This window comes from Taudactylus pleione, unplaced genomic scaffold, assembly GCF_031769625.1.
Source record: "Taudactylus pleione unplaced genomic scaffold, aTauple2 ptg000015l, whole genome shotgun sequence".
Lineage (NCBI taxonomy): Eukaryota > Metazoa > Chordata > Amphibia > Anura > Myobatrachidae > Taudactylus > Taudactylus pleione.
In genome coordinates this window covers 6,274,646-6,292,338 of record NW_028284417.1, presented here as the reverse complement: position 1 = coordinate 6,292,338, position 17,693 = coordinate 6,274,646, and the positions used below count along the sequence as shown (strand labels likewise).

Here is a 17,693-nt window from a genome sequence, read left to right as displayed (position 1 = left end):
CCCATTTTTTATAAGTTTTGTCTTTATGGGTGTTTTTGTGACTCCCTTTTGGGTGTGCTACCCCAGCAAGGTTACTAAGAAGACGTGAGTGTGGACTAATCCGGATTATATATATATATATATATATATATATATATATATATATGTATATGTGATACTGCTATACTTGTGAATTTTCTTGTAGTATTCTGAGATGTATGTTTTGCGTGAGATATATTTTTTAGTAACGTATGAAAGCAAATGACAATCAGAAATTTGCTTCCAAACGCCGGAAAATGAACAAAAACTTTTGTTTGATCAAATTGTTTAGATCAAACATTTAACAAATTTGTCTGAACGACCATTTTCATCTGTTTTCTGGCATTTAGGAGGAAATTGCTGATCATCAGTTACTCCCATATGTTACCAGATTTTCATTCCCACCAATCAACTAGTTGGATGTAAGTTGGTTTAGTGTGTGGCCAGCTTTAGATCTGAATGTTGGTCTGATTGCTAAAAGTCAGGTCTGTGTCCCTCTTACCACACACCTGGCATCCAAATTAGAAAGATAGATTGCTGGTCAGACCAGTAGGACAGATCCCATGGAGACCCATGCATTAAATCAACTCACAACTGCTCACGCATAATGATTGAGGTCACTGGCCAGCTGCGGAACATTAAAATCCAAATTATTATTATTCTCTATAATTGCCAGTTAGTGTAGATGCACATCGTAATGTTGGGCTAATTTTAACATAATCAGACAACACTACTGACAAAATCGTATTATGTGGCTCTATATTATTTTCTTTTGTTTTGTATTTTTTTTGTGTTGGGTGACCAGCCCAGTGTCACCGCTGTTAGGTACGTCTGAGGAGCAAGCAATATGAACAGCGTGTGTATACTGAGTAGAATGTATCTTAATGGATGAAAGAATGAAAGTTACTTGCTACTCAGAATGACATGCTACTGGAATTTAAAAAATTAGTTTGAGGTCGGTATTGAAAGGAGAATGCAGTGGAACCTCAGTAGTGAGCATGACAATCTGGAGAGTTTACTTGAAAAACATGCATTGTAAGAATTTAATAATTTTTATTGTAAAGCTGAAGTAATCTGAGCGAATGTCTGTACAGGGCGTGACGTTCCCAGCTATGCACGCAATGTGGTCATCGTGGGCTCCACCTCTTGAGCGTAGCAGACTTCTAAGTCTTTCCTATGCAGGTCAGTATATTAATGGTAGCCAGTCTGGTTGATACGGCGTCTTTTCCACCTGTTCTCTTTAGAAGATTTAATCTATCCCCTCAAAAATAGATAATGTGTTTATTCTAACCTGGATAATTTCAACTGTTGGAAGAATATATATATCCGTCACAAACCAAACTGTCTCGCAGTCTAATGGTGCATACACACGATCAGATTTTTCCTTCAGATATTAACGATTTAAAAATCATTCAGTCGTTCATATCTGAAGGAAAATCGTTCATATCTGACATGACTGAACGATGGACGATCAACGATGCGCGTTCCCGTTTGTCAGATAACGATATCTGACATCTGATGTGTTTGCAGTCAGACTTGGACGATTCCATTCATTTTAATGCAGTCAAAAATCGTTCAATCGTTCAAATCGTTCAGTCGTTCATCTGACAAATCTGACCGTGTGTATGCTCCATTAGGCCAATATTAATAATGCTTATATATATATATATATATATAATATGTCTATGCTTATCAGCCCCTTTGGCATACTAAGTTATACTTATGCATGTTTAAACCTTTGTCTTTTAGGGGCACAGCTAGGAACGGTTGTATCCCTTCCTCTGTCTGGCTTGATTTGTTACTACTTGGACTGGATTTATGTGTTCTACATTTTTGGTAGGTAACACATTTTGCACATACTATAGGTTTAATGTAGATTTATTTATAATATTGCCAATGGTTTAAATTGTTATAGTTTTTTCCAGTTTAGTATCCCATGACCTTCCTGCACTAGCACATATCTTCACAGACAATGATTTATATTTGCTGTACTTTGTTGTTAGCATTTGAATTTTTTCTCATTTCAGTACTTACTTTTCCCACACAGGAGCGCTTGGTGTTTTGTGGTTTATTATGTGGTTGGTAATAGTCAGTGATACCCCTCAAACCCACCGTACAATCTCAGCCTCTGAGAGAGAATATATTCTGTCTTCCCTCAAAAATGAGGTAAGTAGGAGTAATATTTTACCTTGTATGCCACTCATTGGTCCTCATGTATAGATCAGATCTTCCTGGACAAATTGTGTTTCAATGCAAGGTAACAAATTAAATTTTCTTAAGAAAGATACTGCCTGAGTTTACATCTTATGCACAAATATTGCCTAAAAACTGTTGTTTTGGCAGGGGTGTTGTGTTGTGATGTGCTTTTGTACAGGTTGAGTCTCCCATACCCAAAATGTTTGGGACCAAGGGTATTTTGGATATCGGAATATTCCGTATTTTGGAATAATTGCATACCATATTGAAATGTCTTAGGAATAGGGCCCAAATCTAAACACAGAATGCATTTATGAATCATATACACATTATACACAAAGCCTGAAGGTAATTTTATACAATATTTTCAATAATTTTGTGGCTCAAACAAAGTTTGTGTACATACATGAAATTCATTTATGCTTCATATACACCTTATACAAACAGCCTATAGGTCATTTCATACTTTATTTTTAATAATTGTGTGCCTTAATAAAGTATGTGTACATTTTAACCATCAAAAATCAAAAGTTTCACTATCTCAGTCATGCTAAAAATATTCCATGTTTCGGAATATTTGGATATGGGAGACTCAACCTGTATATGTGTATTTTGTTCAATGGCAGATGCAGGGCTTAAAAACATAATACAGTATAAAGCATAGGATCTCAAACTCTGTTCTCAGGACCCAAAACAGTGCGGTCTCCTAGGTCTCCTCACAGAATCACAAGTGAGATAATTATCTCCACCTGTCGATCTTTTAAAATATGTGAGTAATGACTGCATCTGTGCACCTGCTGGCTGACCTGGAAAACGTATTATTGTTTAAAGTTTGCAATAAAATAATCAAACCGTGAAATGTTATATTTGATCAAAAATAGATCACAAATCAGTTGGTAGCCTTGGCACCCCTTTATGTGTCTACAAAATGCTCTGGACTGGACAGAATCATGCTAGTGACAGTAAAGGCGCGTACACACTAGCCGATTCGCTCCATGGGCAATATCGTCTAGTGTGTCCCCGGCAGGTGTGTGCTCAATGTCATCAACGACATTGAGCACACACACTGAACGATATCGTTCAGTGACAGGCACCCTCCCTCATCCTCGAACATGCAACAACCTGACAATATCGTCAGGTTGGCCTGCATGTTCAGGCGATGAACAACAATGACCAAAGACCCGTGGAAGCGCACATCGTTGGTCGTTCGTCGTTTTAGCGTACACACTGGCCGATATAGTTAACGATATCATTATCGTTCAGACGTCCAAAATATCGGCAAGTGTGTACACACCATAACAAGTGTATAGAATTTGACAGGCTTCGCTCTCTCCACTTGCGTCTGCTCTTTCCTACCTCACTCTCTTGTGCTCCACGGTCCTAACCCTTTGTCTCCTTGTGCCATCCTGCTCCTACTCTTCCTGCATAAGATGAATGCAAACCCTTCAATATAACCCGTTCCATTAGGTACAAAATGCTCTGCTTCTGGACTTCCCACCTAATGATTGCAGCCACCTGTGTTGAAACACCCTTCTTATCAATTACCTAGCTAAACACAGGTGGCTGCAATCATTAATTAGGTGGGAAGTCCAGGAGCAGAGCATTTTGTACCTGGTGGAAAGGGTCATGTTGGAGGGTAGGTGAATGATTACAAAAAAATTGCAGTCATTTCCCCAGATCCTCACGGCCTTACCAGTATTTTAGTTCATTGGCATTAATCATTCTGGACATCTTGCTAGGAGAGCTCCCTGAACCCACCCTAAGCTGGAGGCCAATTTATAATAAGGGCGTTATTTTGACTGAGGTAAACCTGGGGGCAGGCACAGATAAACCCGTCAGTTGCTTATCTCTTGCAGGTGCTTGAGGATTTGTGCAATGATACACAGTTAATATGATAATCAGGAGGACTATTAAGCCCTGGGTTTCCCAATCTCAGTCCCCAAGGCACCCTAAATAGTTTAGGTTTTAAGGATAATAGTGATTTCTTGCTAGCTAGTTGTTTACTAGCATAGATCATTTTAAGTGACCTATTGCTAATGGAAAAACAGGAAAATAAATTATTAAAACACATGCAAAAATTCTAAGTATACGTAGAAAGTATTTATGCACATCAATGTTTCTCCTCTGCCTGCAGTTGGAAATTGCTGCCAAGTGCTAAAAAGCTACTGAATATAAAATCTAAATGTTCATTTCATATGTTTGGTATGTATCCAGAGAACTGTACAGTTATATATTAGAGGATATTTTAAAGCTGCTCAAATATTTAAAAAAAAAAAAAAAAAAAAGTTGCTCTTTTTGTCCCTATATAAAAAATAACTAATATTAAAATATATTTATAAAATAAAGTGGATATTTAAAGAAAATAATGTAAAGTAATCTTCAGTTTAGGCCAGATGTTTTTCTTGTCTTAAAACTAGTGTCATGCATTTTTAGATACATCTTCTCATTCATTGGAAGAGGGTAAAAGCCGGAAATCATATTACATGCATTGAAAAAGCCGGAAATCCATAGTAAATGTATTAGAAAAGCCGGAAATCATAGTAAATGTATTAGAAAAGCTGGAAATCATAGTAAATGTATTAGAAAAGCTGGAAATCATAGTAGATATATTAGAAAAGCTGGAATTCCATAGTAAATGTATTGAAAAAGCCAAAAATAATATTAGGTTTTGTTTTCGCATTTGCAAATTTTTTGCACCCTTCGCTCGAATGTGTCACTTTTCTCCGCTATCGCATATCCGGGTTTTCAGGCAATTCTATTACAAAAGACACGATGCAGCATTTGCCTTAAAAAAGAATACGGCAAAAAGTGTTCCTAAAAATTGGGAAATGTGCCTGTAACATTAATAGTTTACTTTTTAAATTGTGTCAAATGGCTGTTATGTATTCATTTTTCTTTAACAGTGGAAAAATTATGGAAAGATCATTTTTTGGGGGCAAAATAAATGCTACAGTTAAATTAAGGGTGCATAAAACTGGGTGCAAGTATATTTTTTGTCATTTTAGGGTACAAAAAGTTAAAAATACACCTGCTGCAGCCATCTGCAATCCCAAAAACACTTTTCCCATCAATACAGCCTCCAAAATACCTACCACACTACTTAAAACCCATTTTCTTCTTCAGGGTCCATAGGCTCCACAGGGAGACCTTGGGGTGTAGGTGATGGATCTGGAATCCAGGCACCATGCAGTTAAAAGCTTTCAGCTTCCAGGATGCACTGGTCCACTCTCCCTATACCCTGCCCCCGAGCCAGAGGCACCTCAGTTTCGTTGGTGCCCTGCCAGAGTCGGGTCACCATTACGTGGGGGGCTGCTTAGGCAGCCCTAAAGCTTTTTATTTTATTTCATTAGAGCGCGCAGCAGCAGACTGTCCGTGGGACGTCTGTGCTGCCGCGCTGTCACCCCTCCGATGCTGTGACACCAGTACAGTGCTGAGGATCTCGGCAGGCATCCCCTAGTCAGTGCTAGCCAAGGCCCCGCTGGAGAACCCAGACTGCAGCCGGACGCTAAGGGGAAAGGTAAGGCGGGTCTCTCCGGAGGCTATTTTCTTCATTGGTTCAGTTGCAGCTCTCTCAGGACAGCGCGTGGTCTGGTCCCCCTACATACCTCTCCCTGGGGTCAGCGTTTGTAGCGCTATAGCCTACCAGACACTAAGTCTGTATAGTTGATTGCAGTGCCAATTTGCAGTGTGTGTGTGTGTGTGTATGTATATATATAATGTATGTATATATATATATATATATATATATATATATATATATATATATATAGTAAAAACTAGTTCTGGCGCCCGTGCCCATAGACAATCATCTAGTTTATATGTAATATAGGGTTGCAGCAGACTAAAACAAACTCTGTGCAGAAACAATGTAAAAAATTGATAGTTCGCGCTACCTCTATATTATCAGAGAATAAAAATATAGAATTATAATAGTGTGAAAAGTATAAAAATATAAACATACAGTGCATCTGGAAAGTATTCACAGCGCTGCACTTTTTCCACATTTTGTTATGTTACAGCCTTATTCCAAAATGGAATAAATCAATTTTTGTCCTCAAAATTCTACACACAATACCCCATAATGACAACATGTAAAAAGTTTTTTTAAGAAAGATTTTTGGAAATTTAATAAAAAAAACTAAGATATCAAATGTACATAAGTATTCACAGCCTTTGCTCAATACTTTGTTGATGCACCTCTGGCAGCAATTACAGCCTCAAGTCTTTTTGAATATGATGCCACAAGCTTGGCACACCTATCTTTTTGGGCAGTTTCAACCATTCCTCTTTGCAGCACCTCTCGAGCTCCATCAGGTTGTATGGGAAGCGTCGGTGCACAGCCATTTTCAGATCTCTCCAGAGATGTTCAATGGGATTCAAGTCTGGGCTCTGGCTGGGCCACTCAAGGACATTCACAGAGTTGTCCTGAAGCCACTCCTTTGATATCTTGGCTGTGTGCTTAGGGTCGTTGTCCTGCTGAAAGATGAACCGTCGCCCCAGTCTGTGGTCAAGAGCGCTCTGGAGCAGGTTTTCATCCAGGATGTCTCTGTACATTGCTGCATTCATCTTTCCCTCTATCCTGACTAGTCTCCCAGTTCCTGCTGCTGAAAAACATCCCCACAGCATGATGTATGTGACCTATGCTAGCGCTGCCTGTCCGTGTCTTTTATTTCTAATTGTCAGCATATATCTATAAATTTTCTCTAATTCTGCCCTAATACAGATGTAGTTAGGGTGGTTCCTATACGTCCCATATATAAAAAAAAAGTAATATTTGTGAGGTCCGTCACATACTGTTGTGTGCTGCACTGTGCCATATTTAGGCAGTGGGCTCCTGCAGCTTACCCAAGCATCAGACAGGACCAGTGTATCCTATATACTCGTGGTTGCGTTGTACCCAGTGCCATATTGTGTATCATTATTTTGGATATATGTCTGACAAGGGTAATGAGCACACTTCTGCACCCATTCTGCTATCTTGCAGATTATGTGCTGCAGGTTTAAGTGAGGAGGATTTGGTTCGGGTTGGGTTATGTGTGAGGTGTTATAATCCTCCATGCACCTCAAACCCCCCAACACCAGTACAGAAACCCCCTTGTGCTGCTTTTTCTCAGGTCCTGGCCTCCATTGCGGGCCACCTAGCGGTCCCAGCCATTTTTCCCTTTATGGGGTTACCTCAGCAGACCATCATTCCTCACAGAAACTACCACAGATTATGCAGACTCCTCCTGTGCCACAGCAGACTGTCATTCCCTCACAGGGACTACCACAGGTTATGTCTCCACCATGGGTGAACGTTTTCTCTACTTCAGTGCAGAGCCTGGCGGCTTCCTCTACTGCCGTACAGACCATGTTGCAGGGTGAGAAACCCCTAAAGCCACTTAAGCATCCTGTGTTGTCATCTCAGTCCACACAGCTCTCAGAGTCTGAGATGTCATCTGACGACGGAGAGGTTGCTATTGCCTCTATCCTCGACTCCCCTCTGCAAGAGGCGGAAACTAAGTCAAATATTAATATTCTTGCCTTGGGCGTGCTGTCAGATCCATATTGGTAATAGAGGATGACGAGCCAGCCCCTCAATCCAAACACCCTCTGTTTAAACGGATAAGGGTGACTTCAGCAGTATTCCCTCTGACATATCAGCTAGTAGAACACATGCCTGCATTCGCCTGGTAAGAGGTATCAACCTCAAAGGCGTTTGGCCTCATGTTACCCATTTTCTGATGCTCATTGTAAAAAAATGTGCATCACCCCCTGCGGTGGAGTCCCACGTTACACGTTTTATTGAAAGTGCTACATTACCTATGCCTTCCATTTCTTCTTTAAAAGAGCCTACAGATAGGAAAGTGGAAACTTGCCTGAAATCTATATACATGGCTAGCTGGACTGATGCACTTCAGGACTCTTTCCCCTCGGAAGCTCCTGAGAATCAGGTGTCATTGGTTGGCCACATCCGGGATGCGGCTGCATATATTGGTGATGCTGCTCTGGATGCCATTCAACTGACCTCCAGAGTCTCGGCCGCGGCCGTGTCTGCTTGCCATTCCCTGTGGCTGCGCTCTTGGAGGGCGGATGCCGATTCTAAGAAAGGCCTGGAAGCCTTACCATACAATGGGGAGATATTGTTTGGTCCAGACCTGGACAAAATTGTTGACACATTGGCAGCATCGAAATCTGCGTTTCTGCCTTCAGCATGTGCTCCTTCAAAGTCTCGAACCTCTTCCGTTAGGTACTTTTGTTCTCAAGGAAAACCCAAAGGACAGTCCTTTCCTAGACAGTCAGCTGCCAAGAAGGCCGCCAAGCCTAAGAAACAGGCCTGGAGCACAAGAGGCCCTGCCTCCAAACCAGAGGATAAACCCTCAACCTGACAAGGCGAGCCTCCCTCTGGAGGATCCCAGCGTGGGAGGCCGACTTCTTCAGTTCGCCCAGTGCTGGTGTCAAACCACCAAGGGTGCTTGGGTAAGAGAAGTGGTCTTTCACGGGTATGCCCTCTCATTCCTTCGAAGACCTACCCACCAGGTATTCACCTGAGGCAGGTGAAAAAAAAACCCCGAAAAGCAGCACCATTTTCGCAGTCGGGCCCGAAAACACACAGCTCCGTGACCTTATCACAAATCCTATGTGTATTCACCCAAAAATAGATAATTTTTCGGCCAAATAAAATAGGATTTAATTGAATTCCCTGCAGGCAAAAAAATGCATTTAGTCCCGTTTTATTTACTCAAAAACTTATTGGGGCTAATTGATTCCCCCCTATGTCTATAGCCATAGCGGGAGAGAGTGCCTCTTGGAATACCTTGTCCTCACCCCACCATCCCGAAGCCTGACTGTTGGCCCTAATACACAGTACCTAGTAAAAGCAGGAACAATGGCTACATGATGGATAAATGTGACTATAACACTTAAGTGGAAAATAATCTTTTCCTCCCTTTGGTTACCAGCCCCGCATGAATCCGTTGTTTGTTTTTTGTTTTTAACCTAATTAACAGGATATCTGAAGTAGATGATAAAGGCAACATACAAATTGGATGTAATTTCTTGTCTCCATTTTTTGTCTTCTAGCTGTGTAAGGAGAAGGAGGTACCTGTTTGTGCTATGCTGAAGTCATTGCCACTGTGGGCTATCGTTGTAGCTCATTTTTCTTATAACTGGACCTTTTACACGCTGCTGACGTTATTACCTACATATATGAAGGATATCTTACGATTTAATACACAAGAGGTAAGTCAGTAATGGTATATATGGTTAGAACACAATGCTAAATTTAATTTGTAGAATATCCCTGTTTTCTGGGACCTGAATAATTATTCATTCACAGCTGTTCTCTAAAGTTTCACATGTCAGATGTCGTTCTGTGTTATTCATGTGCTGGAAGTTCCATTTAGAGGAGTTACATGGTTTTTGGGACAAATATATCTGAGGTTCCAATCACAAGATGTTCAGCTATCAGATGTCCCCTGGTCGACTTAAAGATATATATATATTTTTTTTTAACTGCCTACCAAAATATGTGTACCTCAGTCAGTCATTGTGCCGAATTGTTCATCCCTTTAGAGTTTCTCATGTCTGGTAACCTTATGGTGGAACTTGTAAGAAAGGAAAGAACAACCTAACATATCACTAGTGTTATGTTAACAAACCCTATTTTAATTAAAGGTACATAGCACACAATTAAAGACATACAATTACAAATAAAGTAACCTTACCTTTGTGTATGGCAGGCCTATCAATATTGTTTGTAGCTATATGCAGAGCATGGAGTCTCCAACAGTAACGTAACTAGGGTATTTGGAGCTCAAGGCAAATTGAAAAAATGGAGCACCCCCCCCCCCATGTGCGAAAAATGGGTGTGATCACATGCCACAAGGGGCGTGACCACTGAAAAATGGGACATGTCAACCTTACACACACCCCTTTCTCGCCCACTGTAGTAGTGCCCCTTATGCAATGTTCCCAGTTGCAGTGCCCCATGTAGTAGTGCCTTTTATACAGTGCCTCCAGTAGTGCACTTTTATACAGGGCCCCCCTATGCAGTGCCCCTTATACAGTCTCACTAGGCAGTGCCCTCAGAAGTGGTACCACTTATGCAGGCCCCCAGTAATGCCTCTTATACAGTACCCCCACTAGCGGTCCCTCTTATGCAAGCCCCCAGTAGTGCACTTTATACAGTACCCTCAGTAGTGATCCTCCCTATGCTGTGCCCCTTACACAGTGCTCCCAGTAGTGGTCCCCTTTATGAAGGCCCCCAGTAATGATCCCCCCTTTGAGTTGCCCTTTATACACTGCCTTCCGTAGTGCATAAACCACACAGACAGACATACATATACACACACACAAATAACACTGACTTGACTTGCCTGAATCCCCGCTCCTGCCGCGCCCGCCGCTGTCTGCTCTATCCTCCCGCTGGGTCCTGCTCGGTACTATGGGAGAGACGTCATGACGTCTCTCCCATCACCCACTGCAGGAGCCGGAAGACTGAGCTCATGAATGAGCTCCAGCCCGGCTTCGGCAGTGGGTGCAGCTGCCAGTGACAGTCTGTTTGACACTCATTGGCTGCTGAAACACACACATCGCCACCAAGCAGTACGTGCGTACTACCCAACGCCGGCGGCGATGTGTGTGTAACAGTGTAGTATGGACCGCACTCACTGCGGTCTGTACTACTCCGGCCGACTAGGGCGGGCCTGTACCGTGGTCAGCGGCACGCGGGGGAGGGGGGGGGGGCACGGCACGAGCAATACAGTTCTGGTGATGTAAGCCCTGACGTGACCAATTTTAAGGGCTGCCAAAATATGCAGGCACTTGGAAAACCACAAGTGCAGTCTGGCCCCTGTCTTACATTTGTAAAGGAAATGCTAAAAAAAAAAAAAAAAAAGAGGACTCACACACCGAATTTTAAAATACCTTTATCGGGAAGAGAAACCTCCCCCAGTACCCTCGTTTACCCATGTAATCCTATAGGCTTGGTCCTCTTCTGTCCATGTAGGCATCCAATTGGATTTGGCAAAATGAAAAAATGCAGCAACATCTCCCTATGGGAGTCTGACGTGAATGAGAGCTCGCCCGTGGACACTCTCTCATAGGAATAAATGTGGCTGTTCAAAATGGTTATAGTGCAAGAGTTTCCACGCTGTGACCAGTTAAAGTGGCCCCATTTATTGCTATGAGATATTTCACAAGTGATCGCTCATAGGAATTAATCAGGCTGCTCTGACTTGCGGCGGGATAAGGATTTTGAAACTAATGGGGATCGATGATGGTTTCTTTACAGAGGGTCAAACCAGCCTTTAGTAAATGTTGTTTTTGGGCTTATAGTGTTCACTCTAACACCCCATTTTCATCACTCTTGGGGGCGTGGCCAGCACTTACGGACGTGCCGGGCTGCCCCCAAGCTCTCCCTTCTCTGTGAATAGATGCCGCATTCTGCCCTTTTGATATCTGGCAGATCGCGGCTCTCCGCTAAAAGAGCCTAGCGAGAATGCTAGCTTAGAAACTGCCGTCAAACCTCATTGGGTCCAGTCAAATTCTAAATCAAACAAACCCACTGCTTCGTAAATCTTGCCCCCGACCTCATTTATAAAGAAAAAAAGTGCATTATAGCTCAGCTAAGCCTTTATTCTAGATGTTACTTGGTCAGTCACCAAATTTCAGTGCGTTTTCCTAATTTATTGCCAATTTGCACTTTTACTGCCTTCTCCTATATATTTCATGTGTTACCTTCTTTAAAAAAATGCCTACATTTATATAAACAGCAGATGACAATGTCTGTTTCCACTGCTGTATGTTTGATATGTTTAACTAAATTCTGCTTCATTGGATCATTGGTAATAGTGATTTTTTTTTTTGTATAATACTTTTTGTCTGTGATTTTCAGGGTGCTCAATCAAAGTGCTCTTATGCTTGTTGCTCTAAAGTTCTCCTCTAAAGTTATGGCCTTTACAGCACCACCTATGCTTTCAGGGGGTCATTAGTATAGTTCTAGGCAATATTATTATGGGGAAGGTGCAATCCAGGGAACTGACTGTTACCATATCCAGCTACCTGTCCAGCTCTGGAATTAGATGGCTGGTCTAATTCCACAGGCCCAGATGTTGTGGATTCCGTTTTCCTTATTGTGCATTTATGGAGCAAGTCCTAAGGCATTTCAAGGACTCCATCCAGCTATATGAAAGAATGGTAACCCTCCTACAAATGATGGGTGAGTACCTGTCAGCTGGCAAATCTTTGTATGGACAGTAGGACAGAAGAGAACTCCGTAGTTGGGGCACTCAGGGGTGCCGAGAGGGGGGGGGGAGCGGGTACAGATTACCCGGGCCCGGGCTTCCTGAGGGGCCCGGCGGCGGCCCGGGTCCGACGCCGCCCCCCCTCCCTCACAGCAGCCCAGCACACAGCGTGTGCTGAGCTGCAGCTGGAGACTGCTCGTGGTTGCTGAGCAGCAGCCACAGCAGTCTCCTATGCCTGTGCGGGGGAGCGATCACACTGATCGCGCCCCCCCTGGCTTTGCGCCGGGCTGCGGGGGCTCAGAGCGCCCCCCTCCCCGGCGCGCAGTGTCACTTTGCGGCGCTGCAAATCTTTTTTATTATTTTTTTTTCCAGCAAGGGGGCGTGCCCACGCCTCCCGAGATTAAGCCACGCCCCCTATTACTGGGGCCCGCCTTGGCTCTTGGCAGCCCTGGGGGCACTCAATAATATAATATACTTTTTTTTTTATAAATTTCCCTAAAATTCTCTGTAGACACAAAAATAAAACACACTGACCTATATAAAATTGGTGCACAATGGTGAAAAAGCAGTCGGAGTGTACAAAACCAGTCATGGGAATAAATAATAAATGGAATACTTTTGCACTCCACATTTTTTACATTGTACTTTTTATTGAGCCAAATTGACTGCACTGGTATAATTGTGTTTGTCTGCTTTCTTACAGAATGGCTTTCTCTCTGCACTCCCTTACTTTGGTTGTTGGCTGTGCATGAACATTACTGGTCACCTTGCAGACTTCATGAGAGAGAGATGGAATTTTTCAACTGTAGCCGTCCGCAAAATATTTAACACATTGGGTAAGTTAAATATAATTCTGAATTGTGGAATTAATTGCTATACATAAAATCATCATTCATGACATTAAGCTGTCAAGCAATATGCCCCATTCATATTATATCCACAATGAACATGAGCTATGTGCTTACAGCCTGGTTATGATAGTTTTCTTGCAGGAATTTGCAGCCTGATATTTCAAATATTCTGAACTTTTGGTTGAGTTTTCTGATCAAATTAACACCACCTCACCCCCATAAGAGTACATTTGGATTGTTGATGTATATACCTTTTTTATGTATTTTAAATTATGCATTATGTATGTAATAATACAGTGCCTTGCAAAAGTATTCACACCCCTTTGCATTTTTCATGTTTTGTTGCCTCACAACCTGGAATTAAAATGGATTGTTTGAAGGTGTGCATTATTTCATTCACAGAACATGCCCAACTTCACAGTTGTGTTTTTTTTTTTTATATTGTGAATCCAACAACATTTAGGACAACATAACAGAAAGCTTCAGCGTGCATAACTATTCACCCCCCTAAAGTCAGTACTTTGTCGAGCCACCTTTTGCGGCAATTACAGCTGCAAGTCGCTTTGGATAAGTCTCTATGACAGAGGTTCCCAACTACGGTCCTCAAGGCACACTAACAGTCCAGGTTTTAAGGATAGCCATAGTTGAGCACAGGTGACTTAATTAGTACCTTAGTTATTTTAATTTAACCATCTGTGCTTAAGCATGGCTATCACTAAAACCAGGACTGTTAGTGTGCCTTGAGGACCGAGGTTGGGAATCACTGCTCTATGAGCTTGCCACATCTTGCCCCTGGGATTTTTGCTCATTCCTCAAGGCAAAACTGCTCCAGCTCCTTCATGTTGGATGGTTTCCGTTTGTGAACAGCAATCTTCAAATCTGACCACAGATTCTCAATTGGATTGAGATCTGGGCTTTGACTAGGCCATTCTAACACATTTAAATGTTTCCCCTTAAACCACTCGAGTGTTGCTTTAACAGTATGCTTCGGGTCATTGTCCTGCTGGAAGGTGAACCTCCGTCCCAGTCTCAAATCACAGGTTCAATTTTAGTCTCATTTGACCAGAGCACCTTCCTCCATACATTTGGGGAGTCGCCCACATGCCTTTTGGCAAACTCAAATCGTGTTTTCTTATTTTTACCACTAAGTAATGGCTTTTTGCTGGCCACTCTTCCATAAAGCTCAGCTCTATGGAGTGTACGGCTTATTATGATCACATGCACAGATACACCAGTCTCTGCTGTGGAACTCTGCAGCTCCTTCAGGGTTATCTTTTGTCTCTGTGCTGCCTCTCTGATTAATGCCTTCCTTGCCCGGTCTGTGAGTTTTGGTGGGCAGCCCTCTCTTGGCAGGTTTGTTGTGGTACCATGTTCTTTCCATTTGATGATGATGGATTTGATGGTGCTCCGGGGGATCATCAAATATTTGGATATTTTTTTATAACCCAACCCAGAATTGTACTTCTCGACAACTTTGTCCCTGACTTGTTTGGAAAACACCTTGGTCTTCATGGTGTGATGCCTCTTGCTTAGCGGTGTTTCAGCCTCTGGGGCCTTTCAGAAAGGTGTGTTTATACTGAAGATCATGTGACACTTAGATTTCACACAGGTGGACTTCATAGCACTAATTATGTGACTTCTGAAGGTAATTGGTTGCACCAGAACTTTTGAGGGGCTTCATAGCAAAGGGGGTGATTACATATGCACATGCCAATTTTCAGAATTACAGGTTGTAATGTAACAAAAAGGGTAAAAAGCCATGGGGGGTAAAAACTTTTGTAAGGCACTTTATGTACTATTACGTATTCATTTGTTATCGTGAGTATTTATATGCTTTTATAAATATACTCAACATTTCTTTACTATATATATATATATATATATATATATATATATATAAATAAAAGAAAATGACTGATCCCGGGATTTACTAAAGTGTGATTTCACCAAACTGCAGTCTCTCCTGCTACGAGGCTGTGACAGGGAAGATAGCTGTAGCTAGATGACTGTGACAGGGAAGATAGCTGTAGCTACATGGCTGGGACAGGGAAGATAGATGTAGCTACATGGCTGGGACAGGGAAGATAGCTATAGCTACATGGCTGTGAAAGGGAAGATAGCTGTAGCTACATGGCTGTGACAGGGAAGATAGCTGTAGCTACATGGCTGGGACAGGGAAGATGGCTGTAGCTAGCTGTAGCTACATGGCTGGGAAGATAGCTGTAGCTACATGGCTGTGAAAGGGAAGATAGCTGTAGCTACATGGCTGTGACAGGGAAGATAGCTGTAGCTACATGGCTGTGACAGGGAAGATAGCTGTAGCTACATGGCTGTGACAGGGAAGAAAGCTGTAGCTACATGGCTGTGACAGGGAAGATAGCTGTAGCTACATGGCTGTGACGGGAAGATAGCTGTAGCTCCATGGCTGTGACAGGGAAGATAGCTGTAGCTCCATGGCTGTGACAGGGAAGATAGCTGTAGCTACATGGTTGTGACAGGAAGATAGCTGTAGCTACATGGCTGTGACGGGAAGATAGCTTCCTTGAGAAAGCCTCCGGCGAAACGCGCGTCGGCCTCACAGCTGGGGGTGACCTAGTGCGCACTTGGAACCTCCACACCACGATCCTACCTGGGAGATTTCAGGGACAGGTACTTTATCTTTACTCTCCCTCCTTGCTCTCTCATTAGCTAACCGTTACTGTGATCCCCTGCGCTGCTCAGGCAACAGGGGGTCTGGTCATTGTGGACGCTAACAGCAGAGGCAAGCTGCACTGTTTCTTTTGTGCCATATATCAGTGACACTCATCCCGTGTCTGATATTTATATGACACGGGAAAGCAGCATCTGGTTTATAAGAGCACTTATCTCTTATTATTCCTAATCTATTTAGGTTAAATCCTTTCTAGATTCTCCCAGTTAGAAGGGAGGGACGCCTCCAATATATAAACCATTGTGTACTGTATTACTTATCTCGTGGTTTTCAGCCTTTTAACAATTTATGTAATTTGTTTCTGCTTTATATGTTTTGTATATGTTTTTTTCACCAATATTTCGCCACACCTATATGTGCAGTTTATACTGATACCCCTATATGTGATACTTTAGAGTCTATATTTAGAACTACTAACTGGATCATTATTGTTCTATCATTATTCCTCTCAAATATTTCTAACTCATGTGGAGAATATATGTTTTCTGAGATTTAACTGAATTTAGGGGTGCAGATATCACATACAGGATCACTTATGATCACTTTTTATTTGTTTGTTTGTCTGTCTGGCATTTGAAGTTCATCATTTGTATGTTTCTTTGGCAACTTGATTTTAAATATATTGAATAAAGATTTATATTTTAATTTCATCAGATTTTCATAAATTCAGTGAGTGCCCCATAAAAGGAGTCGCTTTTTTATTTTTCTTGTTTTGATCTACTTCTCATACTCTGAGGGAGCACCTCTGATTTGCTATTATTCCTATACCCAGACCTTTGTTGGGTTTCTCCTGTGCTATTGTTGTTTTTTTCCCCATTCCCGCTTTCCCATTAATAATGCTACATGGCTGTGACAGGGAAGATGGCTGTAGCTACATGGCTGTGACAGGGAAGATAGCTGTAGCTACATGGCTGTGACAGGGAAGATAGCTGTAGCTACATGGCTGTGACAGGGAAGATAGCTTTAGCTCCATGGCTGTGACAGGGAAGATAGCTGTAGCTACATGGCTGTGACAGGGAAGATAGCCGTAGCTACATGGCTGTGACAGGGAAGATTGCTGTAGCTACATGGCTGTGACAGGGAAGATTGCTGTAGCTACATGGCTGTGACAGGGAAGATGGCTGTAGCTACATGGCTGTGACAGGGAAGATGGCTGTAGCTACATGGCTGTGACAGGGAAGATGGCTGTAGCTACATGGCTGTTGTCACAATGAAAACTGCCACAAATATTTTGTTTTGAGATTTTTCTCCAAAATGCAGGTTGATAAGTTCCACACCTCTAATGTGAGGTGTGGTGGTTTGCAAACTGCAAAGAAAATCCTGACCGTGTAACTAAAAGGACACACATACTCCCCCCAGTACAAAAAAATGAACCGCAAAATACCAAAAAGTTGGATTTATACTTTAGCAGCGGCCCTTTTCACACTATTTGAGATGTTTTCCACAGGAACTAAAGTGGAACCAGATATACAGAAAGTCTGCTCTACCCACACATTTTCCCAAAGTTTTTGATACCTTTAGGACACAGGTTCTCAAACTCGGTCCTCGGGACCCCCAAACAGTGCATGTTTTCCAGGTCTCCTCACAGAATCAGTGAAATAATTAGCTCCACCTGTGGATTTTTTTTAAAATGTGTCAGTGAGTAATGAATACACCTGTACTTCTGCTGGGAGACCTGCAAAATGTGACCTG

The 17,693-nt window shown here is 42.3% G+C and overlaps 1 protein-coding gene across 5 annotated transcripts in view; it reads left to right on the top strand.

Moving 5' to 3' along the window:
- Positions 1-17,693, top strand: part of SLC17A5 (solute carrier family 17 member 5) — a 51,758-nt gene that overhangs the window by 26,512 nt on the left and 7,553 nt on the right. For all 5 annotated transcript variants that reach the window (XM_088471386.1, XM_088471394.1, XM_088471419.1 and 2 more), the window contains 5 exons: positions 1,113-1,200; positions 1,768-1,854; positions 2,066-2,184; positions 9,277-9,435; positions 13,144-13,276. In XM_088471386.1, coding sequence (XP_088327512.1) covers positions 1,113-1,200; positions 1,768-1,854; positions 2,066-2,184; positions 9,277-9,435; positions 13,144-13,276 — 586 coding nt within the window. The remainder of the gene's footprint in view (positions 1-1,112; positions 1,201-1,767; positions 1,855-2,065; positions 2,185-9,276; positions 9,436-13,143; positions 13,277-17,693) is intronic.